The following is a 24,563-nucleotide window of genomic DNA, read 5'->3' as shown; positions in this document are numbered from 1 at the left end:
GGAGAGAGAGAGAGAGAGAGAGGGAGAGAGGGGGAGAGAGGGAGAGAGGGGGAGAGAGGGAGAGAGAGAGAGCAGTGTAGATCTGCTTTCTAACTCCCATTTTGTCTTTTATGTCTCCCATCTATTCTAGCCCCTCCCCCCCCTTTCTCCTCTCCCTACAAACGCTTAGTACACATTTTTCCAACAGCCTAAGGGAAGATTTTAAATATGAATTTGATATACATGAAGGAAGCACAAGCACGAAATGTAATCATGTAAATTGTATTGATGTCACTTCTACACCTCCCCTGTCTGTGTTTCCTTCCAGGACATTCTCTCCCTTCATGTCTTTTACTATTCTATTATTCAGGAAGCGATTAATTCAAGTTTTATTTTCTGGTGGGTGGGGAGGATGAAATATCCTCAGGGGAGGTTTGTATGGTGGAGACATTAAATGTGTACCAGGGGAGTTTAAAACCTGAGAAGGAAAGAGGGTGAATGGAAGGAGGAGGATGAAAGGAGGAGAAGGAACAGGAGGAGGAGAAAATTTAAAATAGTCAAAGTTCAGAGGAGACTTCTTCCACACAGCAGTGCAGACTATATTCCCATTTGCACAGATTCTCTGAACTCATCTCCATGAGCTTAACAGGGGTGGTTTAGCAGAGCGGAGCTGACAGCCCTGCTGAGTCTACGCTCACCTGCGAGCCAGTCTCCCCTCTCTCCTGCACCAGACAGTTACTCTGAGCTGATGTGTGGAGAATATACCGGATGAAACCTTCTCCCTGATCTCTCCTTACTCTCAATCCTGGATTTGATAGAACCCCCCCTTCACTCCCCCACTCTCCGTTCTTCCTCCTCATCCTCATCCTCTTCCTCTCTGGGTCGGGAAGGGGAGTCAGTCCTGTTTATTCTCAGGATTCAGACTTTTCTTCTTCTCAGGCTTTGCCATGGAAATCCATCTTCAATCAAGTCTTTATGTTTGCACTCCTTTATCTTCCATCCAATCTCCCCCCCCGCACCCTCAGCACCGCCCCCAGCCCCTCACATGTTCAGTCTTCAGAGAAAAGCTGCTGTCCCCTCAGATGAACCAGCTCCTCCAGCTACACCTTCCTCATCCTCCTCCAGGGTGGTGCTTAATCCTCTTACGATGCCACCACTAGGGGCGCTGTCACAGTGGGCCACTCCTGAGTAAAGACGTTAATTAGGGCTCATGTCTCACGCATTCGCCGTGAGTCTCACGCATTTCAAACATTTCTCACGCTGAGAAGTAAGGGATAACTTGTCCCGCTACAATTAGCCTTATGGACGAGGCGCCACTGTACTGAGGGTAGATGTCTTACTGAGGGTAGATATCTGCCGAGATGATAGTTGTTCCGAGTGGTAGAGTTAAATGCCAATCAACAAACAAAACCAACGATGCGTTAAGGTTCTTCTTCCTTCCTTTTCTTCAAAACAGTTATCCCAATCCGTCAAGTTTAATATTTGAAATGTTTAACTTATTTGGAGAAGAGAAAAAAAAAACACATAACAAAAAGTTCCAGTTCCAGAATAAGACACAAAACGTCACATAGCTTCCCTGAGTCATGATGAAGACACTGGAACAAACGGTGCCTGAGAAATGAGTGGAAAAGCTGTGCGTCTTGGGTAAGCTTCACTTGTATGGATCGCTAGCTAGCTGGCTAACTAACAGCAGCATGTGTCTGATCATCTGTTGAGATGGTCAGAGCAGCCTGACTCACAGCTAGCAAACACATTTACAAACAGCGATCTGGTTCAGTTTGCAGATCTTCAAACTGAGATCGTTTTGGCAATCGGATATCAAACAGGTTGACAAATTCAAATGAGCAATTTGTCTTTCAGCCAGTCCCTGTGTGTGTGTGTGTGTGTGTGTGTGTGTGTGTGTGTGTGTGTGTGTGTGTGTGTATTCGTGGAAGGGGGGGGGGGCGGTGATGTTTTCTGATTGGCGTATCATCTCAGTATGCCTGCACCTTGTCCATTAAATATCCTGTAAAGTGGAATTGAAAAAGAGTTTTAAGTTCATCACACCACAGAACAATGTGTTGTTTACTACCCATCCAAATTCGAAAAAAAGACGTAGATAGGTCGCTGTGACGTAGATCGGTCGGGTTTTGGCTCCGCCTATACAAAACCTGAGCTGAAAATGGAAGATAAACTGTTCAACAGTGTAACTCCACATTTCAGTGCGGCAAAGTTTTCGCGCTTTGCACATGCTTTCAGGAACTCATTTCACACGTATATAATGTACTGAGAAGCAAATCATGGAATTTGCTTTACAGGATCTTTAATTGTACATAGCGGGACAAGTTATCCCAATACTTCTCAGCGTGAGAAATGGTTGAAATGCGCATTATGAATAATTATAGTTTTCCGTCATGAATTTTTTATCAACCATTCACACGTTACACACAAGTCTTTTAACATGTAAATAGAGCTTTTGTTCCTCAGATAAAATCATTGTAACTATCTATATAAAATTTCCCCGCACTGTGACACACTTCATTTGTTTCAATATCGACTTGTTTGGGCTTTGGCTGGTAGCCTATCTGCTTAATGCATCCTACTAACAGGCCTCGTTCCAAACCAATTCCTTCTAAACAAAAGCCCCTGGGAGGTGGGTGCGGAGCTTCACAGCGAGTAGGTATTCATTTGGCAGGAGGGGTGCTAGTTTACTGTCTGTTCTGCTGGAGCACACATTGTGAACCTCAGGCTTCCCCTCAGATCACACTCCTTTACTCTGATGTCACTGTACGCTTCTGAGCCTGGCGTGTGTGCGGATACTGTGTCCTGTTTGTGTCATTTATGTGTGTGTACACGTGTGGATAATGTGCTCTGTATGTGTGTAATGTGCTTGTGAGTGTGTTATGGGTATGTGTGTGTGTGTGTGTTCTCTTTCTCGATCCTCTTTCTGCCTTTGGACTTCTCTCTTTCTCTTTCCTCCGCTCACCTTTTTCTTTTTGAACTTCCTTCTCTCTTCCTGCTCTCTCTTCCTCCTTCTGACCCCCCCTCTCTTTCACTTCAGAGCATGTATTATCATAGATATAAGGAGGAGGTTGGTTACAATCCATTGCAACACATATTACCATGCATTAGAATAGGCAGTACATGACCATAAGTTACTACATGTATTACTTAATATCAGACACACATTTATCCCAGCAATTCATTTATGTTCACTTTGGTGGGCACAGGTTTGGGGCTGGTAACTGCTAAAACACTGCTGTGTTTCAGTTGTGTCTAATTGTGAAAACATCCTGAGCTTTCTAATGCTATCTCAGATGTGGACGACCGCAGGAATGGCTGTCTAATGCGTGTTAGGCAACTGACACTTCTTTTTTACAGTGTGTTATGTTAAATTATGTGATAAATATATATATTTTCAGGTCTTAGAGGGTGATATCAGAACGTATATTGCCTTATATACTAGAACATTCAAATTATTTACTGTGCATCTGTAGTGCAGATCTGTAGGCCGTGACTCTGGGGTGTAGAAGCATGCTGTGGTTGACATTAAACCTAAACACACACACACACACACACACTCACACATTGTAATACACACATATGTGCATGATATAACACTTTGTAATGCTGTTAGAAAAGCACCCACCTTCCTAACAAGCTCAGTGAACATTGGGGTCAGAGACTGAACACACACACACGGTCTCACCAGGGCAGGGCTGCACTACAACAAGGATGTATGCATTATTAAATTAGGTTTTCACACTCGGTAAAAAGTTAAACTCCTTCAGAGTACTCTGATAACAACTTCAACTGTTAAACACGTTTACAACATTCCTACATACAGTGGAGGAGCATGAGGAGGATTAGGAGGTGGGGGAGGAGGAGCAGAATGGGAGAGGGGGAGATGGAGGAGGAAGGGTACAGTATGAGGATAGGGGTCCTGGTCACTCTTCTGGGTCAGGAGTCAGGCAGATGGAACTGTCTCCTCTCTTTACTCTGTTGAAGTACAGCACAACATATCCATCGGCGCGACATACACACTGCACACTAGCTTTACACACTTTGCATAAGCAAAACTTGTGCGTGAATATGTGTTCTGTGTTGTGTGTGTTTGTGTCTGCTGTGATCATATGTGTGTGTTTGTTTATTTGTTTGTGTGTGTGTATCAGGAAGGCTTTTCTTGAGGTTTTAAGAGTGGTGCAGAAAGCTTAAAAGTCCTGATAGTTCCAAAAAAAAATCCCTGCAATGTACTCAATGTAAACCTACAGAATGAGGGAGTAGGCGAGGTAGGGATAGAGAGACAGAGAGAGAAACAGAGAGAGAGACAGAGAGAGGGACAGAGAGAGGGACAGAGAGAGGGACAGAGAGAGGGACACACAGAGAGAGAGAGAGACAGAGAGAGAGACACAGAGAGAGAGACACAGAGAGAGAGACACAGAGAGAGAGAGAGAGAGAGAGACAGAGAGAGAGACAGAGAGAGAGAGAAACACAGAGAGAGAGAGACACAGAGAGAGAGACATAGAGAGAGAGAAACACAGAGAGAGAGAGACACAGAGAGAGAGACACACAGAGAGAGGGAGAGAGAGAGAGAGAGAGAGAGAGAGAGAGAGAGAGAGAGAGAGAGAGAGAGAGAGAGAGAAAGAGAGAGAAAGAGAGAGAGAGAGAGAGAGACAGAGAGAGAGACACACAGAGAGAGGGAGAGAGAGAGAGAGAGAGAGAGAGAGAGAGAGAGAGAGAGAGAGAGAGAGAGAGAGAGACAGAGAGAGAGACACACAGAGAGAAAGAGAGACACAGTGAGAGAGACACAGAGAGAGAGACACAGAGAGAGAGAGAGAGAGAGAGACACAGAGAGAGAGACACACAGAGAGAGACATAGAAGAGAAAGGAAGTTAGAAAGATCATGCATGGTCATCCTCTGTCCTCCCCTTCCTGAGGTGTGTTTGGGGAGCAGACAGCCTAGCCTGCCCCAACACAACACTAGCCTGCCCCAACACAACACTAGCCTGCCCAACACAACACTAGCCTGCCCCAACACAACACTAGCCTGCCCCAACCCAACACTAGCCTGCCCCAACACAACACCCAATACATCAGACCTGGCCTGGTTCCTGACAACAGGCCTACTTAGGACCCAAGATGAACTATTGTTATTAGTACCCACAGTTTCATATACAGCGACTGACACACACCTGACACAGTCTCACTAAGCACTCGGTGAATCAGGCTAACTAATGAGCAATACTGTCTCTGTTTCTGGCCTCCTCTGCAGAACTTGTAGGGTTACGGGGAGGACGAGAGGGAGGTGGAAAGTAATGGTGCCCAGGAGAGACTAAAAGAAAGGGAGAGAATAGGAGAGGGTGAAAGAGAGAGAGATGGACAAAGACAGTGTAAGGAGAGAGAGAGAGAGAGAGAGAGAGAGAGAGAGAGAGAGAGCAGGAGAGAGAGAGCAGGAGAGAGAGCAGGAGGGAGAGAGAGCAGGAGAGAGAGAGAGCAGGAGAGAGAGCAGGAGGGAAAGAGAGCAGGAGAGAGAGAGCAGGAGAGAGAGAGCAGGAGAGAGAGAGCAGGAGAAAGAGAGCAGGAGAGAGAAAGAGAGCAGGAGAGAGAAAGAGAGCAGGAGAGAGAGAGAGAGCAGGAGAGAGCAGGAGAGAGAGAGAGAGCAGGAGAGAGAGAGCAGGAGAGAGAAAGAGAGCAGGAGAGAGCAGGACAGAGAGAGAGAATACAGAGAGGCTGAGGGTGTGGAGGCTCTCAGCTGCACAATGAAGCATGTCTCCTGGCCTGGCTGAGGCCAGCTATTAAACACACACAAACACACACATACATACACATACACACACACATATACACTACTCTGTGCTATAAACAGTGACCCGACACACACCATTAGCCACTACTTCAATTCAGGACAAGCTCTCTCCTTCCTCACAGTTTACTGTAAGGTTCCTTCAGCTCATTAGCACTTCTTACCTTCATCCCTCTCTCTTTCCCTCTCCTGTTTCCCTTTCCACTCATCTCCTCTCTCCACTCATCTCCTCTCTCCACTCCTCTCCTCCACCCACGCTCCACCTATCCTCAGTGCGGCCCTGCTACCAGGGAAACCTCTGGCTCGTTTCCCTGCTTGCAGGACCTAAAAAGCCTCTTAAACTCCTCGAAAATAAGGGAGTGAGAACAGAAAATTAAAAAGATAAACCGATTTGGTTTCTCACAATAAACACCTCTCTCTATGAGTGTCTGTCTCTCTCTCCCCTCCTCCCCCTCTCCTCTCTGTCCCCCTCGCTCTCTCCCCCTCCTCCCCCTCTCCTCTCTGTCCCCCTCGCTCTCTCCCCTCCTCCCCCTCTCCTCTCTGTCCCCCTCGCTCTCTCCCCTCCTCCCCCTCTCCTCTCTGTCCCCCTCGCTCTCTCCTCTCTGTCCCCCTCGCTCACTCCCCTCCTCTCCCTCCCTCTCTTCTGTCTACCGTTCTCCTCTCTCCCCTCCCTCCGTCTCTCCACCCCCCTCTCCTCCTCCATCCATCCTTGCTCCACTAAGCTTAGCCTGCAGGTCTATTTATAGCTCTTTATTTTGTGATGTTCAGCGTTCTTGGAGGCGATGCAGGCTGCCCAGATTTAGCAACTCTGGCATTTATAACTGTAGACAAAGAAGAATGAAGATAAATAGTGACTTAGGCTGGGACTCTGGAACCAGAGGCACCCCATCAATATTCTCTGAGTCTGATGGAGAAATATACAAATCAGTCAATACACTCACATACTTGCATACCACACACACACACATACCACACACATACTCGCATACCACACACACACACATACCACACACACACACATACCACACACACATACTCGCATACCACACACACACATGCCACACACACACCACCAATTTATCTCTGGCAAACATGTCGGATGATCACGCAGAGACAAAAACACTGGCTTATCTGAGTCAATAAATGAAAAATCACAACTTGGACTGTTTGTCCTTGTGAATGGCAGAGATGGGGAAAACGAGGTACAAAAACGTTGTTATTGTTAAGTAGATTTTTCTGGTTTTCAAAAGGTATCATTTTTATTTTTTCAAAAAAGGGTTTCTAAAGTTTTGGCAAAAGAGTTTAGAAAGGTTGAACAAATATTTTCGAAAATAGGTTTGATGGGAGTTTTTCTTTCTTCGAAAATATGTTTTCAACCTTTCAAAAAAATATCCCCAAAACTTTTTCTTCCAAAAATTGTGAAAAAAGTTTCACTAAACTCGTAATGTTTATTGTGTTGTGTTTGTGTTTGTGTGTGAATACAAAGTTTAGAAACTTTGAAAACCTTTTTCGACAATAATGTTTTTCAACCTTTTACCTCTTTTACTCACTGTTGCAAAGAGTAAAAAATAGGAAAAGCAACCAGAGATGAACAGCAGGAGAGTACGATGCGGCAGATGGATGCATCTCCCATATAACAGGTATAAGAGGAAGGAAAGAGGACAGAGGAAAGAGGACTGAAAGAGGAAAGAGGACTGAAAGAGGAAAGAGGAAACAGGAAAGAGGAAAGGGATGACAGGATGAAGAAAAGGAGGCCTGCTGTGTTTGGTGAAATTGAGTGTCAGCTGCGACTTGTGTAACACAACAAATCTCCATCTAGTTCAACCACGAACCTGGATCCCGTCTAATCCCTCCACAGGATAAGAGATGAGGAGAGTACAGCAGGCATCAGTCTGACGGCTGATGGGTTAAGACCAGCAGGGGATTCATTGGTTGTTTTCCTATAAATGCACCCAGGAGACACGTGTTGTTACTGGAGCTTCCCCTGTGTCTATCCACACTGAACTCAACTTTAATATCTTTATACTACCCTTTGTATATATTGGCTTTTTTGAAATTAAATTAGTCACAATTAGAAAGACCTGTATAGACTAAATCAAATAATAATAGACTAGACTGAAGTAGAGCTGGAATTACCTGACTAGACCAGACCAGACCAGACCAGGGGGCAGTTGCATGAACTTAGATTAAGACTAGTCTTGACCTTAGACTGTCTTAAACTGTAAGGTTAGACTAGTTTAATTAAACCTGTTAGTTGCCTGCCTGTGTATGAGACTGACTATTGACCAGATCTGACTAAAATATAATATAATTAAATTAAATTAAAGAGGCCAGACCAGACCAGACTTTCCAGTTTCATGTTCTGAGTGATTGCATAACGGTGTACGACACATTTCTTCTGGCTGAGCCGAAAGGAAAAATAGGTGACGTTCCTGGAACAGGTGGTAAAACCATGTTGTTAACTTTGTCCACTGCCCCCTAGACATGGTGGTGTGATGCCAGGTTTCTGAATTGAAAAACGAAGATTTAAAAGCTTTATTGTCCATTTTATGGCTTTTTTTTTTTTTTTTTTACTAAATGTTCCTTTGGCTCTCACATGAGCGAGCAATACACACCAGCAGTCTTCCTGCTTCACCTCTGCTTCCAGGGTGCACCTCCTATCTCCTATCCTGTTCCCTTGTCTATCTCCTATCCTGTTCCTATCTGCTTGCCCTATCTATCCTATCCTATCCTGATGCTAGTCTTCAGGATCACTGGAACTGTGTGGTCCAAGCACTGTGTTAGATCTTCCTGCTTGAATGACTGTCTGAGAAGAGCTGTCGTGTTAGTTCTCGTTTCAGCTGCTTCCAGATTGGATGGTGTCGTTAGGTTCAAATTGTATTCTTGTAGAGCACGTATTCTCATTACAGGGAAATACTGGCTTGTTCAGACAGTCCTCCAAGCACATTCCGCCTGGGATCCAGAGACTTCTATCCGGTTTGTTTGATGTTGACTTAAATGCTACACTCCTCGATGAAAGGGTTCCACACTGGGGGTTCCACACTGGGGGAACCCCACGAGAATGTTGCACCAAAAAGGCTTTAAGAGAGATTCCCAGTAGAACATCTCAAATAAAGTCCTCAGTTCCGGGGTCACGGCAGCTTCTTCTATTCTAGTCGTGATTCTATTCCGGGTTATGAGTTCTACCGATTCCAAACAACTTCTACCGACTTCTGGTTTGTCCTCTCCTGCAGCTGAGACCTGGAAGGTCTTCTCACGCTGGATTAAAGATCTGACTTCAGATCCAGTGACCCTGGCAGCTCCCAGCCAAGAACGATTCAGCAACACTAAACCATATAGAGGACAGCTGACCTCACGCACATACACTCATACACGGGTGTGCGCACACACACAGCAATACTGAACTGGCAATGAGGCTGATTATGTTGAACAAAGCTTCAGTCTGGGAGGCTCTGCAGATCACTGCAGTGTTCTGGAACACTCACAGAGCTGATTACCCTCTTGTGTCTGTTTACTGAACACACACACACACATGCACGGACACACAAGCACACACACATACTTGTGCATGCAAACTCAACTTGTGTAAACACGGGCACACTGAGGCACATACGGCAGGGGATGAACAGGTGTGTAGAGAGGGAGAGAGAGGGGGGGATGGAGACTGGGAACATGGGAGTTAAAGAGTGAGAGATAAGCGAAACAGAGAAAGACAGAAAGGAGAGAGAGAAGTTAAACAAAGGGAGAGAGAGAGAGAGAGAGAGGGAGAGGGAGGGAGGGAGAGAGAGAGAGAGAGAGGGAGAGAGAGTGGGAACAAACAAAGAGAAGAGCCCTTCTGAACACCCTGATCTCTCGCTGCTCTCTGGAGTGGTTCTGTACAACTCTGGCCTGATAAAAACAAAGTAGAAAGAAGTGTCTGCCTTCAGAGAGCAGAAAGCAGTCTGTACGAATAAACTGCAGCCTTTATTTAAATACAGTAAATCAATATTTATAAAAAGTGAGAGAAAATCCATATGCGTGTCACATTTTAATGAACGGTCTTGCCATTCCACATAGTCTCCACTCACTCATTCATCTGACTAAAAACAAGACTTTTCTTCCTGTTCAAGTATTTGGTTTAATTCGACCACATCTTCCTGAAAAACCTATAAATCAATTTAATACTTTGACATTCCAGTGATGTTCTGGGGCTAATACACCGTGTTGCATGTGCATGTCTGTGCTTGTAGTGTGTGTGTGTGTGTGTGTGTCCAGCTTTGAGTGTGTTTCAGTAATAGTTAACCAGGCTATCGTCATGTTGCGTCTCCAGGGTCATGTTGTGGCAAGGAACCTGGAGGTGACTGAACTTACTGGAAGCCAGGCCTGTCTGTTTGCACTCCGCATCCCTTGACCAATCACATCAGGCCTGTCTGTTTGCACTCCGCATCCCTTGACCAATCACAGCAGGCATGTCTGCACGTTGACCTTCGTCCAAACAGGCAGCTGAATCGTGGAGACACAGACACAAAGACAGGCAGTCAAAGAGACACAAGGACCAGCTGAGAGAACCAGAAACAGAGAGAAGAAGTGGAGAGAAGGACGGACAGAGAGAGACAGAGAGAGAGAGAGAGAGAGAGAGAGAGAGAGAGAGAGAGAGAGAGAGAGAGAGAGAGAGAGAGAGAGACAGACAGAGACAGACAGACAGACGGACAGAGACAGACAGAGAGACAGAGAGAGACAGACAGACAGAGAGACAGAGAGAGACAGACAGAGACAGACAGACAGACAGACAGACAGAGAGATGGTCACAGGTTGGTCAGGGTGGACGGCAGTCTGCCTGCTGATGGGTCTTCAGCAGTCAGGTGAGCAGCTCTCCTCAGCACCATCTGTGCTTCTGTCAGACAGCTGGGTAACACAGGCTCCACCTGTTCCAGCAACACGCTGATCACCATCTGAGTGTGTGTGTGTGGGGGGGGGGGGATTCCTGTCATCTAGGTTAATATGTTGGCTGTTCTGGTTGAAGTTATGGTTGTTGTGGTCAAGATCGTCAGCACACTTGTGGTTGTCGTCATTGTCCCGGTTGTGGTTTCCATGGTGAAGGTTGTGGTGACGGGGTGACCGTGTCTGTATGGCCAGCAGGTGGCCAGGGGGTGAAGTGTTTCACCAGGTTCAACAGCGCCTCTGGAGGGTGTGAGAACCTGCTGGGGGACGTGGAGCTGGACGACTGCTGTATGAACATCAACTACGCCTACACTGGACCTGACGGAGCATGTCTGTCCTGTGGGTCAGTCTCATACCCAGACCTGCCTGTCTGTCTGTCTGTCTGTCTGTCTGTCTGCATGTCTGTCTGTCTGTCTGTCTGTCTGTCTGCTTGTCTGCCAGCCTGCCTGTCTGCCTGTCTGTCTGTCTGTCTGCTTGTCTGCCAGCCTGTCTGCCTGCCTGCCTGTCTACCTGTCTGTCTGTCTGTCTGCTTGTCTGCCAGCCTGCCTGCCTGTCTGTCTGTCTGTCTGCCTGAGACCTGCTGAATTCCAGAGATGGTGATGTCTGTGTGTCTGTGGTCAGCCTGCCGACCTGGTCTAAGTGGTCTCCCTGGGGCCGGTGTTCGGTGCCATGTAAAGAGGGCGTGGCCTTCCGGAAGCGTCGGTGTGACGGGCAGGGCATCTGTCCTTCTGACAAACTGGGGACATTACAGATGCAGCCCTGCAAAGTGACTGACTGCTGCCCAGGTACACACACACACTCACACAGACATTGAGTCACTCACAGACACTCCAACAGACACATACACACAGAGTGCCTATGTGTGTGTGTGTGTGTGTTGTCATCCAGAGGAGAGCGTATGGGCAGAGTGGGGAGCGTGGGAGACCTGTTCTTCCATGTGTGACAGGCAGGGCACCAGACTGCGACACAGGTCCTGCTCAGCTAAGAAAGGGGCATGTAGCACCAAATGTGAAGGGTCCAGTGTGGAAAGAGGACCTTGTTCAGTGGAAGTCCCGTGTCCAGGTGAGGAACCAGATTCTTCCTTCTCTATCTCTCTATTTTCTCTACGTCTACTTTTCTTTTACATTACATTTACATTTGAGTCATTTAGCAGACGCTCTTATCCAGAGCGACTTACAGTAAGTACAGGGACATTCCCCCCGAGGCAAGCAGGGTGAAGTGCCTTGCCCAAGGACACAACCTCATTTTGCACGGCCGGAAATCGAACCTGGCAACCTTCAGATTACTAGCCCGATTCCCTAACCGCTCAGCCACCTGACTCCACCTCTCTTTTCCTCCTTTCATTTTCTCTCTTTTCTCTCTTTCATTTGCTTTTCTTTTTCTCTCCCTTTCTCTCATTTCAACCATCTCACACTCGGCTGCTGTGTGTGTGTGTGCGTGTGTGTGTTTGTGTTTATGTGTGTGTGTGTGTAGTTAAGACCATCTCACTGTACTCTGTGCTCCGCTGTGCCTAGTGGATGGACAGTGGTCAAACTGGGACGGCTGGCAGCCGTGTTCCAGCTTGTGTGTGCAGGAGGGAACCAGCCTCCCCACAAGGACCCGCCTCCGCTCCTGTACTGCCCCCAGCCCCTCCACCCACACAACCCCCCTGGGGACGCCCTGCTCTGGGCCTGGGACAGAGACCGAGGACTGTCACGGCCTGCCCTACTGCCCTGGTAAACACACACACACACTGCTGGATAGAGTGGTAAACACACACACACACACACACACTGCTGGATAGAGTGGTAAACACACACACACACACACACACTGCTGGATAGAGTGGTAAACACACACACACACTGCTGGATAGAGTGGTAAACACACACACACACACACACACTGCTGGATGGAGTGGTAAACACACACACACACTGCTGGATAGAGTGGTAAACACACACACACACACACACACACTGCTGGATGGAGTGGTAAACACACACACACACTGCTGTCAGACCCTCTTGGCCCAGGACCTCTATCACAAAGCTTAAACTTCAGCAATAAAGTAAACATGAACCTTCCCCTCTCTCTTCTTGTTGCACTCTCACCATCACCCTCATCCTTCACCCATGCCCTCGCCCCCTCGCTCGTTTCTCTCATTTCCTGTTGTTTTTCCTCTGTGGTCCAGTGCATGGAGCCTGGGGGGCGTGGGCCCCCTGGCAGGCCTGCTCCGTCACCTGTGGTGTGGGCGTGCAGAAGCAGGGGCGAGTGTGCGACAGCCCGGCTCCTAAACACCGGGGGAACCCCTGCCCCGGTTCCAACAGCCAATCCAGAATGTGCAAAACACACATTTACTGCCCAGGTAGGACTTCTGTGGGTAATGTGGAACAATACTGTAGGACTGTGGGTAATACTGTAGGACTGTGGGTAATACTGTAGCACTGTGGGTAATACTGTAGGACTGTGGGTAATACTGTAGCACTGTGGGTAATACTGTAGGACTGTGGGTAATACTGTAGCACTGTGGGTAATACTGTAGCACTGTGGGTAATACTGTAGGACTGTGGGTAATACTGTAGCACTGTGGGTAATACTGTAGGACTGTGGGTAATACTGTAGCACTGTGGGTAATACTGTAGCACTGTGGGTAATACTGTAGGACTGGGTAATACTGTAGGACTGTGGGTAATACTGTAGCACTGTGGGTAATACTGTAGGACTGTGGGTAATACTGTAGCACTGTGGGTAATACTGTAGGACTGGGTAATACTGTAGGACTGTGGGTAATACTGTAGCACTGTGGGTAATACTGTAGGACTGTGGGTAATACTGTAGCACTGTGGGTAATACTGTAGGACTGTGGGTAATACTGTAGCACTGTGGGTAATACTGTAGGACTGGGTAATACTGTAGGACTGTGGGTAATACTGTAGCACTGTGGGTAATACTGTAGCACTGTGGGTAATACTGTAGGACTGTGGGTAATACTGTAGCACTGTGGGTAATACTGTAGGACTGTGGGTAATACTGTAGGACTGTGGGTAATACTGTAGCACTATGGGTAATACTGTAGGACTGGGTAATACTGTAGCACTCTGGGTAATACTGTAGCACTGTGGGTAATACTGTAGGACTGGGTAATACTGTAGCACTGTGGGTAATACTGTAGCACTGTGGGTAATACTGTAGGACTGTGGGTAATACTGTAGCACTGTGGGTAATACTGTAGGACTGTGGGTAATACTGTAGGACTGTGGGTAATACTGTAGCACTATGGGTAATACTGTAGGACTGGGTAATACTGTAGCACTGTGGGTAATACTGTAGCACTGTGGGTAATACTGTAGGACTGGGTAATACTGTAGCACTGTGGGTAATACTGTAGCACTGTGGGTAATACTGTAGCACTGTGGGTAATACTGTAGGACTGGGTAATACTGTAGGACTGGGTAATACTGTAGCACTGTGGGTAATACTGTAGGACTGTGGGTAATACTGTAGCACTGTGGGTAATACTGTAGGATTGTGGGTAATACTGTAGCACTGTGGGTAATACTGTAGGACTGGGTAATACTGTAGGACTGGGTAATACTGTAGCACTGTGGGTAATACTGTAGCACTGTGGGTAATACTGGGTCAGAGAGCTCATGTCTTCTATTATTTCCATAGTGAACGGTCAATGGGACAGCTGGAGTGAGTGGACAAAATGCGAAAATAAAAACCCTAAAGAGGACAGAACTTGTCACCCGAAAATCTATGGTTATCATACCCGAGAGAGAGACTGTCAGTACACAGCACACAACGGCTCAGCTTGCCAAGGAGACACTTTCGAGACCAGAGCCTGTTTCAATATCGATGATTGTGATTGTGAGTCAACTGTTAAAATTCACTTTATTTGTTTAGAACGTCATGGAAATTCATGTGCTGTGGATATATAGGTATTAATGTGTGTGTACATGTGTGTGTGTGTGTGTGTGTGTGTGTGCGGGTGCAGTTGAAAGTAACATTAGTGAATGGGGTGAGTGGGGTCCATGCACTCTACCATGCCAGGTAAACCACAGAGGCCAACCGATAAAGACCGAGAGAAAGAGGGAGAGGACATGTGACCTGGACATGTCCAAATACCCGTAAGTATCCCAACTTCTTCACTTGTGAAAAGTGTCTCAAAGTGAACATGTGATCAGTCCCAACCTGTAGCTCTGCTGAAAGGGAGGAGTTCTAGTCTGACACCTTCAGTGAGATGGTTCTACATTCAAGGGTTGCTGAAAAGTGCTTTTCCAGAAAGTCTGCCGTTCTTTGCTTGTGGAACTTTTCTTCTCCGAACGTAGAACCTTCGTTGCAACTGTAGAACCGGAACATCACAGCACATACTGCTGGACGGTACCTGCTGTTCTCCAGTTCCCTGAAGCCACACACTTAGATAACAAGAGAAAGGGAAATGCTCTGCGTGTCCATTTAACATGAGGATGAACGGTAGTCTCATAAGAGTAAACCTACAGTAGATCATCACTCATGGGGACAGAGTCCTGGTGTTAAATACACTTTGAGCTGCATCATGTGAGCGACTGACAGAGCTCAGTGTGTCATGTGAGCGACTGACAGAGCTCAGTGTGTCATGTGAGCGACTGACAGAGCTCAGTGTGTCATGTGAGCGACTGACAGAGCTCAGTGTGTCATGTGAGCGACTGACAGAGCTCAGTGTGTCATGTGAGCGACTGACAGAGCTCAGTGTGTCATGTGAGCGACTGACAGAGCTCAGTGTGTCATGTGAGCGACTGACAGAGCTCAGTGTGTCATGTGAGCGACTGACAGAGCTCAGTGTGTCATGTGAGCGACTGACAGAGCTCAGTGTGTCTGTGTCGTGTGTCACAGGGAATCAATAGGGAAGAACAAACAGGAACCAGGCTTCTGGGGGGTTCCATATGTCAACTGCACAAAGGATTTTTCGCAAAAAGAGCCGTGTCAGAATGTCCCTGCATGTCCTCTGGACGAGAAGGTACGTTTCAAACCCACATCTGGTTCTGAAACATCCAAAAGTAACGTGTTTTTTTTGTTGAGATTGATTTACCTCAACACAGGTCTGTCCTGTTACTGAATTCTCATTGTTAAACTATATATTTTTTTCCAGAATCTTTAAAATGAGTCTAACCCACATCCTCTTCACGCCCAGTTCATATGAGGGAGTCAGGTGGCTGAGCGGTGAGGGAGTCGGACTAGTAATCCGAAGGTTGCCAGTTCGATTCCCGGTCATGCCAAATTACGTTGTGTCCTTGGGCAAGGCACTCTAAGTAAGTCGCTCTGGATAAGACCGTCTGCTAAATGTAAATGTAAATATGACCTTCATGAAGTCTTCAACATCCTCTGACGAAATAAACAGTGTCTCCTGTCCCTCCTGTGTCTGGTGGGTGTGTCCTGTGTGTCTGACTGACTGTGGGTGAGGAAACTGATAGCATTTTAATCTTGTTCTGGATTAAAACAACTAAAATGACTTTGATCAGTCAGCCTTTCATTGGATGTGGATAATTTTTTTTCAAACTTTTGCAAAAGAAATGAACCAGCTTATTACTTTATTACTTTAACGCTGGGAACATACTGTATATTACGTATCGGATATAAAGATAGGGTTAGGGTTAGTTAATATATAGATATTACTTATTTTTCATATCTAGATTAACAGCTGGGAAGCCTAACTGCTTAGTACAGGGGTCCCCAAACTGCGGTCCGGGGGCAGAGTACGGCCCGCCAAAGCATTTGGACCGGCCCTCTGAACAATGCCAGAGACTTTTTTTAATAAAAAAATAAAAATAAAAAAACAGTTTACACTGATTAATATGCATAAGTAAGTAAATGTTTTGATTTCAATAGCAATCAATATGAAAAAAGGTCATTACGATAGTAATAATGCTCTTTTAATAGGCTATATATCCCTTGATATGTACGGATATACGGTGCATAACAAAATAATAAACTAATCTAGCATAATTAATACATTTAAAATCATAATAAAATCTCCACAATAATACTGGTAGTCACTCCGGCACATGTAATTTTCTGTTACAGACCGACCGGCCCCACACTAAAGAAAATAAAATTATCTGGCCCTCGCAGAAAAAGGTTTGGGGTGTGTGCAAGTGAGTGTGTGTGTGAGTGTATGTGTGTGAGTGTGTGTGTGTTCCTGTGTGTGTGTTCCTGTGTGTGTGTGCCTGGTTTTCTCCAGGGTCATTGTCTATGCACAGAAAGAGATGTTGGATGTCTTCATTACCGCCTGGCACCGTGTTATGTAGCTTCTGACTCATTCTCCCAGGATGCTGTTTGAGCAGGACATCAAAAAGGAAATAGGAAACAGGAAATAATATTACCACAGAGGAAGTTGTTTCATACAGAGGACTGACAATTGTTCTAGAATGTCTGCATTGTTGGACAAAATAAGCAGACAAGGACATATCTATTTCAAAGGGAGGATGGTGTTTACTCATGCTCTATCTAATTGAGCTCAAGTTATGTCATGTCTGGGGTCTTGGAACCAATTTGCAACATAAACCCCACCTGCAGTGTCTTCCTCCCCCCCTACAGCTGAACACCCCCCCTCCCCCCCTACAGCTGAACACCCCCCCCCACCTACAGCTGACCACCCGCCCTCCCCCCTTCCTCCTCTCCTACCCCTGATCACTGCCCCACACCCTCAGCCCCACTCATACCAATGTGATAAAAGGGTTGGCATGTTCTCTTTCCAGCCCCCCCACACCCACCACCCCCCCACACCCACCACCCCCCCACACCCACCACCCCTCACTCTGTGTCTACCTTGCAAAATGTCCACACCATCTGAAGCACCAGATGCCCCCACAGGCCCCTGCTGTGAAACTCAGAGCTTTTAACTCATCCGAGCAGCACTACAATACAAACAGCCCCGCCTGTCCTCCGGGAGGTTCAAACCCAGGTTTTCCAGATCACCTGCTCTCAGAGCTAAAGGCCCGGAGAGGAGAGTAGGGGAAGAGAGGAGGAGAGGACGAGAGGAGGGGTGGGGAGGGAGGGAGGAGAGGAGAAGAGAGGAGAAGAGAGGAGGAGAGGAGGAGAGGAGGGGTGGGGAGGGAGGAGAGGAGAAGAGAGGAGAAGAGAGGAGAGGAGGGGAAGAGAGGAGGAGAGGAGGAGAGATGGGGTGGGGAGGGAGGAGAGGAGAGGAGGAGAAGGAGAAGCATGCCTGTTCTACAAATCAGAGCCTTTGCACTTTATATCCCCTGAGCACCTGGCATGTAGACATTTTCCACAGAAACTAGAAACCAAGCATTGCCTTTCTGTGTTGTTTCTGGCCAGGATGAGAGAGCATCATTCACCATGATGTCACTCTCTGCATGAGGCCTGAAATACAACTGCCTACCCCTCCACACAACACACACACATACATAACACACACAAGCACACACACACACATACATACACACACACATTACAATTGGTCCCCACAAACCAGTCGATAAATAACTATTAACTTTGAGACATAGGAAGGACAGTGCTAACACCTGTTCTCTGTGGCATCTTAGTGGTTTCCAGCTCAGTTTCAAGCGAGGATGTGTACGAACACGTAGCTGACTTTGTCTAGGAGAGCACTAGCAGTCACACACTGGTCCCCCCATCCCCACCCCACCCTTTCCCCCACCTCTCCAACCCCATCACCCCAGAGGGGAGGGGGTCATCAGGCAAGGTTAATGAATGTGTCACTCCTGCAGAATGCCAACACGGAGGGATGAATGGAAGTACTTTGTTCTTTCACCAGTGAAAATCGAGTTACAAAACGAGAATCTCTCCAGAAGCAGGGTTGGAGTGTAACCCTACAGGAGGTTATCTCTCCAGAAGCAGGGTTAGAAGGCTGCATGTTGGAGTCCTCCATCTGCAGGTTGTTCCCTGCCTTGACACCAACACTCCTCCCCCTCGCTGCCCCTCCCCCCCCCCCCCCCCCCCACTATGTGTTGTGTCTAATTACTGCAGGCGCTAATATGCCCTTTATAGGTCAGAGAGCCCAGAGGGACTAAGGGGGGACGGGAGACAGGGAGGAGGGGGGTGACAGGGGTAGCACCAGGATAATTACACTACAGCCTCCATGTTTCGGGAGAGAGACCCAACAACAGACACACACATTCTGGCCAGGAGGAGTCAGTGGGCAGGCTGTAGGGATTCAGGCAGGACATCTGCAGCTGGCCAGCGCTGCCTGGTGGCACAGAAGCAGTGGGAGCACTTCAGAGCTGGTGGAGGTTCCAGAGCCGGGACATTTCCTCAGAAGCCTTTTTCTCTTGTTTTTAAGGTTCCGACTAAGAGCGGGTCAGATTCTGAGGGGGGGGGGGGGGGGGGCAGGCAGCAGATGATGATTAGAGATTAGAAAGATAAATGTCTTCAGAGGTACGGAGCGGGGGAGGGTGGAGGGGGAGGGGGAAGGGGGGGGGGTGTCTGGTCTCCTCCCCCCCTGTGTGTTTCCTGTTCCTGCACTCTCACCACACTGTCTGAACCGATGAGCACATCCTGTATGGAGAGACTGGCGAGAAAATGGAAGCGGCAACGCATTAAGCAGCGTATTAATAGAGCTCCCCCAAGGCCTTTCTCTGATGGGCTGATTCATCCTCATCTCAGCCCCAGACACGGCCTGCCTCTCCTGGGTGTGGGGGCTGGTGACCCTGGGTGTGGGGGCTGGTGACCCTGGGTGTGGGGGCTGGTGACCCTGGGTGTGGGGGCTGGTGACCCTGGGTGTGGGGGCTGTCTCCCCAGGGTGTGGGGGCTGGTGACCCTTGGTGTGGGGGCTGGTGACCCTTGGTGTGGGGGCTGGTGACCCTGGGTGTGGGGGCTGGTGACCCTGGGTGTGGGGGCTGGTGACCCTGGGTGTGGGGGCTGTCTCCCCTGGGTGTGGGGGCTGGTGACCCTCCTGGCTTGGGCTGTTTATTGCAACTTTATTTAGATGTGAGCTAATTCGATTAGAGAAGATTACAGGGACCAGGAGGGTGTTTTGTATCCAGGTCTCCATGGGTGTGTAGCTGCACATTAGACAGGCTTAGGCCCTGAGTTACCGTGTTGCCAAGCTTATGTCACAATATGTGTGTGTGTGTTTATGTGTGTGTGTGTGTGTGTGTGTGTGTGTAGACTGAGATGGATCACACTGTCCTGTCAGTAAATGAGAAGATGTCAGACAGAGAGAGATGAGCTTCCTGCTCTTGATTGATCTCATTCCTGCTCAAACCATCTCTGCATCATACCTGTATGTGTGTGTGCACTCAAGTCTGTGTGCAGCCAGTCAGTCAGACAGTCAGACAGTCAGACAGTCAGTCAGACAGTCAGACAGACAGTCAGACAGACAGTCAGACAGCATGCCAGCGGCATGCTTTCTCCATCATCCTTCATCTCACCATCACTCCACTTTACAACTATTAAAAGCTTCGGCCCCCAAGCTTTAGAAAAGGCCAAAAGCCATTGTAATTATTCTGATTAGTCTTAGTGGCAATCAAGGGCTAACCTTTCAGACTCCGCCTCCCCCTACTGCTGCTCATGGCTGCACCGTGGAGCCTGGAAACATCCACTGAGACCTGTCTGCCTGTGTGTGCGTGTGCGTGTGCGTGTGTGTGTGTGTGTGTGCGTGTGTGTGTGTGTGTGTGTGCGTGTGTGTCGGATGCAAAAAATGTGTCCTCCAAGATTCTCTCTCTGACCACACGTGGCAGATGACAGCACACACACATACAGTACACAAGCACACAAATAAACACACACAAACCCTCGTACAAACACATTGCACACATTGCCTACTCATAAATCATCTTTGTTTCTTCCAGCCTGTCCCGCCCCCTCCTGCTGAGGGCTGCTGTGATAGGAGGAGACTTGATTAAAACATAATCTAGATTGGCCCTCGAGGGCCCTGTTTCACCACAGACCATCACTAATGTATGGCTACTCAGCAGGGTGGTTCCTGGTCAGTTACATTACATAGCTTTTTATTCATTTAGCAGATGTTGACATGTTTTTGGCTTCCCAGAGGCCAGCCCGGCTGACTGAGGAGAGGGATATGTGGAGACAGGGAAGGAGGAGGGGCAGTGCCCCCTCAAGTGACAGGTAAACCATGGGTGTCATGAAAAAGCTATCTAGCTAGCTAATATATTGCTCAGGTGTGCGTGATGATTGACAGATGGGAACAAGGTATGAGAGTGGATTGTAATTGGCAGATGGGTGCTAGAAGTGTGATTCTGAGCTCAGCTGCTGGGACTGCTCCTGTCGAACCTCAGTGACATGGAGTCTGTATGGAGGCTGGGTGGAGGGTCACTCAGTGACATGGAGCTGAGTCTGTATGGAGGCACTGTGGTCCCTCACAGCATAGCTCTCCAATGCTCCGTGACAAGTGGATATTGAGCAATTACGCCCTTGCCAGTTGCAATTACATTCAACTATTAAGGGAACTGCATTAGAGGCTTTTTAGCTTTCAAGCTTTTGACTTTTGACTGTTGTTCTTTTATTCGTCTGCCGCAGAGTGGTCCTGTGTCGGCACGGTTACGGGAGGACAGCCCGGGGGCCCTCCATACTGGTGTGCTTCCTGCTGAGGAAATGAAGGAGAATTATTCAGTATTTAAATTGAAATGCTTTACATAGAGAAGCGGTTTATATTCACAGGCTATCTGCTGGGTGAGGTAACACAGGCTATCTGCTGGGTGAGGTAACACAGGCTATCTGCTGGGTGAGGTAACACAGGCTATCTGCTGGGTGAGGTAACACAGGCTATCTGCTGGGTGAGGTAACACAGGCTATCTGCTGGGTGAGGTAACACAGGCTATCTGCTGGGTGAGGTAACACAGGCTATCTGCTGGGTGAGGTAACACAGGCTATCTGCTGGGTGAGGTAACACAGGCTATCTGCTGGGTGAGGTAACACAGGCTATCTGCTGGGTGAGGTAGCACAGGCTATCTGCTGGGTGAGGTAACATGCCACCACACAGGCCCTGCTGCTTCTGATGGTTTAAGAGGATTTCACGCAGCAGTTTTATTGGCGTCAAAGCCGGGGAGAGAGATTTAGAGATAGAGATTAAAATATTTGTTTTTATTAATTATTGTTTTAACGATTTTTAGATATTGAAATTTAGAGATTGATTTGGAGATTGATTTAGCGGGGGGGGGTATTTAGAGATTTTTTCATTGACTTAGAGATAGAGATTTAGAGATTGATTTAGAGATAGAGATTTATAGATTGAGATCGATTGAGATTTTTATAGATTTATAGATTTTGAGAGATTGATAGAGATAGAGAGAGGGGGGAAAGAGAGGGGGAGGGGGAGGGGGAGGGGGAGTTAGAGAACCCAGCAGAGAAAGAAAAACAGGCCTTCAGACCTGAGAAAGCTGTCATACATTCACATTCACAGCCCGTCGTCCCTGGCGATTATAATATATTCAAATACGAGGTAATTACAGAGTGGCTTATGGTGATGATATGCGTGGCTCCCTCCCACATGACCGAGCGCATTATGCAGGATTTATGGGTCTGGGTGAGAGCTTAGTGTTGATGCCCTCCTTCACTGCTGACATGGAGAGACGAGAGCCAGCGGTGGGAGAACTCCCAAGACCCAAAGACTTTAGAGCTCAGCAGGGCCCAAGTGGAACTCCGCAGGGCCCCTATGCAGTACAGGTGAAGTTCTACTCCGCAGGGCCCCTATGCAGTACAGGTGATGTTCTACTCCGCAGGGCCCCTATGCAGTACAGGTGATGTTCTACTCCGCAGGGCCCCTATGCAGTACAGGTGAAGTTCTACTCCGCAGGGCCCCTATGCAGTACAGGTGAAGTTCTACTCCGCAGGGCCCCTATGCAGTACAGGTGAAGTTCTACTCCGCAGGGCCCCTATGCAGTACAGGTGAAGTTCTACTCCGCAGGGCCCCTATGCAGTACAGGTGAAGTTCTACTCCGCAGGGCCACTATGCAGTACAGGTGAAGTTCTACTCCGCAGGGCCCCTATGCAGTACAGGTGAAGTTCTACTCCGCAGGGCCCCTATGCAGTACAGGTGAAGTTCTACTCCGCAGGGCCCCTATGCAGTACAGGTGAAGTTCTACTCCGCAGGGCCCCTATGCAGTACAGGTGAAGTTCTACTCCGCAGGGCCCCTATGCAGTACAGGTGAAGTTCTACTCCGCAGGGCCCCTATGCAGTACAGGTGAAGTTCTACTCCGCAGGGCCCCTATGCAGTACAGGTGAAGTTCTACTCCGCAGGGCCCCTATGCAGTACAGGTGAAGTTCTACTCCGCAGGGCCCCTATGCAGTACAGGTGAAGTTCTACTCCGCAGGGCCCCTATGCAGTACAGGTGAAGTTCTACTCCGCAGGGCCCCTATGCAGTACAGGTGAAGTTCTACTCCGCAGGGCCCCTATGCAGTACAGGTGAAGTTCTACTCCGCAGGGCCCCTATGCAGTACAGGTGAAGTTCTACTCCGCAGGGCCCCTATGCAGTACAGGTGAAGTTCTACTCCGCAGGGCCCCTATGCAGTACAGGTGATGTTCTACTCCGCAGGGCCCCTATGCAGTACAGGTGAAGTTCTACTCCGCAGGGCCCCTATGCAGTACAGGTGAAGTTCTACTCCGCAGGGCCCCTATGCAGTACAGGTGAAGTTCTACTCCGCAGGGCCCCTATGCAGTACAGGTGAAGTTCTACTCCGCAGGGCCCCTATGCAGTACAGGTGAAGTTCTACTCCGCAGGGCCCCTATGCAGTACAGGTGAAGTTCTACTCCGCAGGGCCCCTATGCAGTACAGGTGAAGTTCTACTCCGCAGGGCCCCTATGCAGTACAGGTGAAGTTCTACTCCGCAGGGCCCCTATGCAGTACAGGTGAAGTTCTACTCCGCAGGGCCCCTATGCAGTACAGGTGAAGTTCTACTCCGCAGGGCCCCTATGCAGTACAGGTGAAGTTCTACTCCGCAGGGCCCCTATGCAGTACAGGTGAAGTTCTACTCCGCAGGGCCCCTATGCAGTACAGGTGAAGTTCTACTCCGCAGGGCCCCTATGCAGTACAGGTGAAGTTCTACTCCGCAGGGCCCCTATGCAGTACAGGTGAAGTTCTACTCCGCAGGGCCCCTATGCAGTACAGGTGAAGTTCTACTCCGCAGGGCCCCTATGCAGTACAGGTGAAGTTCTACTCCGCAGGGCCCCTATGCAGTACAGGTGAAGTTCTACTCCGCAGGGCCCCTATGCAGTACAGGTGATGTTCTACTCCGCAGGGCCCCTATGCAGTACAGGTGAAGTTCTACTCCGCAGGGCCCCTATGCAGTACAGGTGAAGTTCTACTCCGCAGGGCCCCTATGCAGTACAGGTGAAGTTCTACTCCGCAGGGCCCCTATGCAGTACAGGTGAAGTTCTACTCCGCAGGGCCCCTATGCAGTACAGGTGATGTTCTACTCCGCAGGGCCCCTATGCAGTACAGGTGAAGTTCTACTCCGCAGGGCCCCTATGCAGTACAGGTGAAGTTCTACTCCGCAGGGCCCCTATGCAGTACAGGTGAAGTTCTACTCCGCAGGGCCCCTATGCAGTACAGGTGAAGTTCTACTCCGCAGGGCCCCTATGCAGTACAGGTGAAGTTCTACTCCGCAGGGCCCCTATGCAGTACAGGTGATGTTCTACTCCGCAGGGCCCCTATGCAGTACAGGTGAAGTTCTACTCCGCAGGGCCCCTATGCAGTACAGGTGAAGTTCTACTCCGCAGGGCCCCTATGCAGTACAGGTGAAGTTCTACTCCGCAGGGCCCCTATGCAGTACAGGTGAAGTTCTACTCCGCAGGGCCCCTATGCAGTACAGGTGAAGTTCTACTCCGCAGGCCCCTATGCAGTACAGGTGAAGTTCTACTCCGCAGGGCCCCTATGCAGTACAGGTGAAGTTCTACTCCGCAGGGCCCCTATGCAGTAC

At 48.5% G+C, this 24,563-nt stretch overlaps 1 protein-coding gene across 1 annotated transcript; it reads left to right on the top strand.

Annotated features, from left to right (window-relative positions):
- The first annotated feature begins 10,444 nt into the window (after positions 1-10,444).
- On the top strand, positions 10,445-16,054 carry LOC134040098 (properdin-like). Its single transcript, XM_062486337.1, has 11 exons — positions 10,445-10,602; positions 10,880-11,024; positions 11,303-11,466; positions 11,570-11,743; positions 12,196-12,396; positions 12,855-13,028; positions 14,336-14,533; positions 14,661-14,793; positions 15,539-15,662; positions 15,795-15,845; positions 16,004-16,054. Exons 1-10 carry the CDS (start codon positions 10,542-10,544, stop codon positions 15,801-15,803), a joined length of 1,383 nt encoding a protein of 460 aa, XP_062342321.1. The 5' UTR covers positions 10,445-10,541; the 3' UTR covers positions 15,804-15,845; positions 16,004-16,054.
- The last annotated feature ends 8,509 nt before the right edge of the window (positions 16,055-24,563 follow it).

The sequence above is a fragment of the Osmerus eperlanus genome, chromosome 2, assembly GCF_963692335.1.
Source record: "Osmerus eperlanus chromosome 2, fOsmEpe2.1, whole genome shotgun sequence".
NCBI lineage: Eukaryota > Metazoa > Chordata > Actinopteri > Osmeriformes > Osmeridae > Osmerus > Osmerus eperlanus.
Note: the sequence above shows the minus strand (reverse complement) of the source record. Positions and strands in the feature narration are given on the sequence as shown.

What these genes read in the sequence shown, in the direction of transcription:
- LOC134040098 (XM_062486337.1), top strand. Translation starts at nt 10,542, where the DNA reads ATGGTCACAGGTTGGTCAGGGTGGACGGCAGTCTGCCTGCTGATGGGT. An exon ending in CGGCCTGCCCTACTGCCCTG is followed by an intron (nt 12,397 to 12,854) that starts GTAAACACACAC and finishes TCTGTGGTCCAG; the next exon opens with TGCATGGAGCCTGGGGGGCG. An exon ending in CTGGACATGTCCAAATACCC is followed by an intron (nt 14,794 to 15,538) that starts GTAAGTATCCCA and finishes CGTGTGTCACAG; the next exon opens with GGAATCAATAGGGAAGAACA.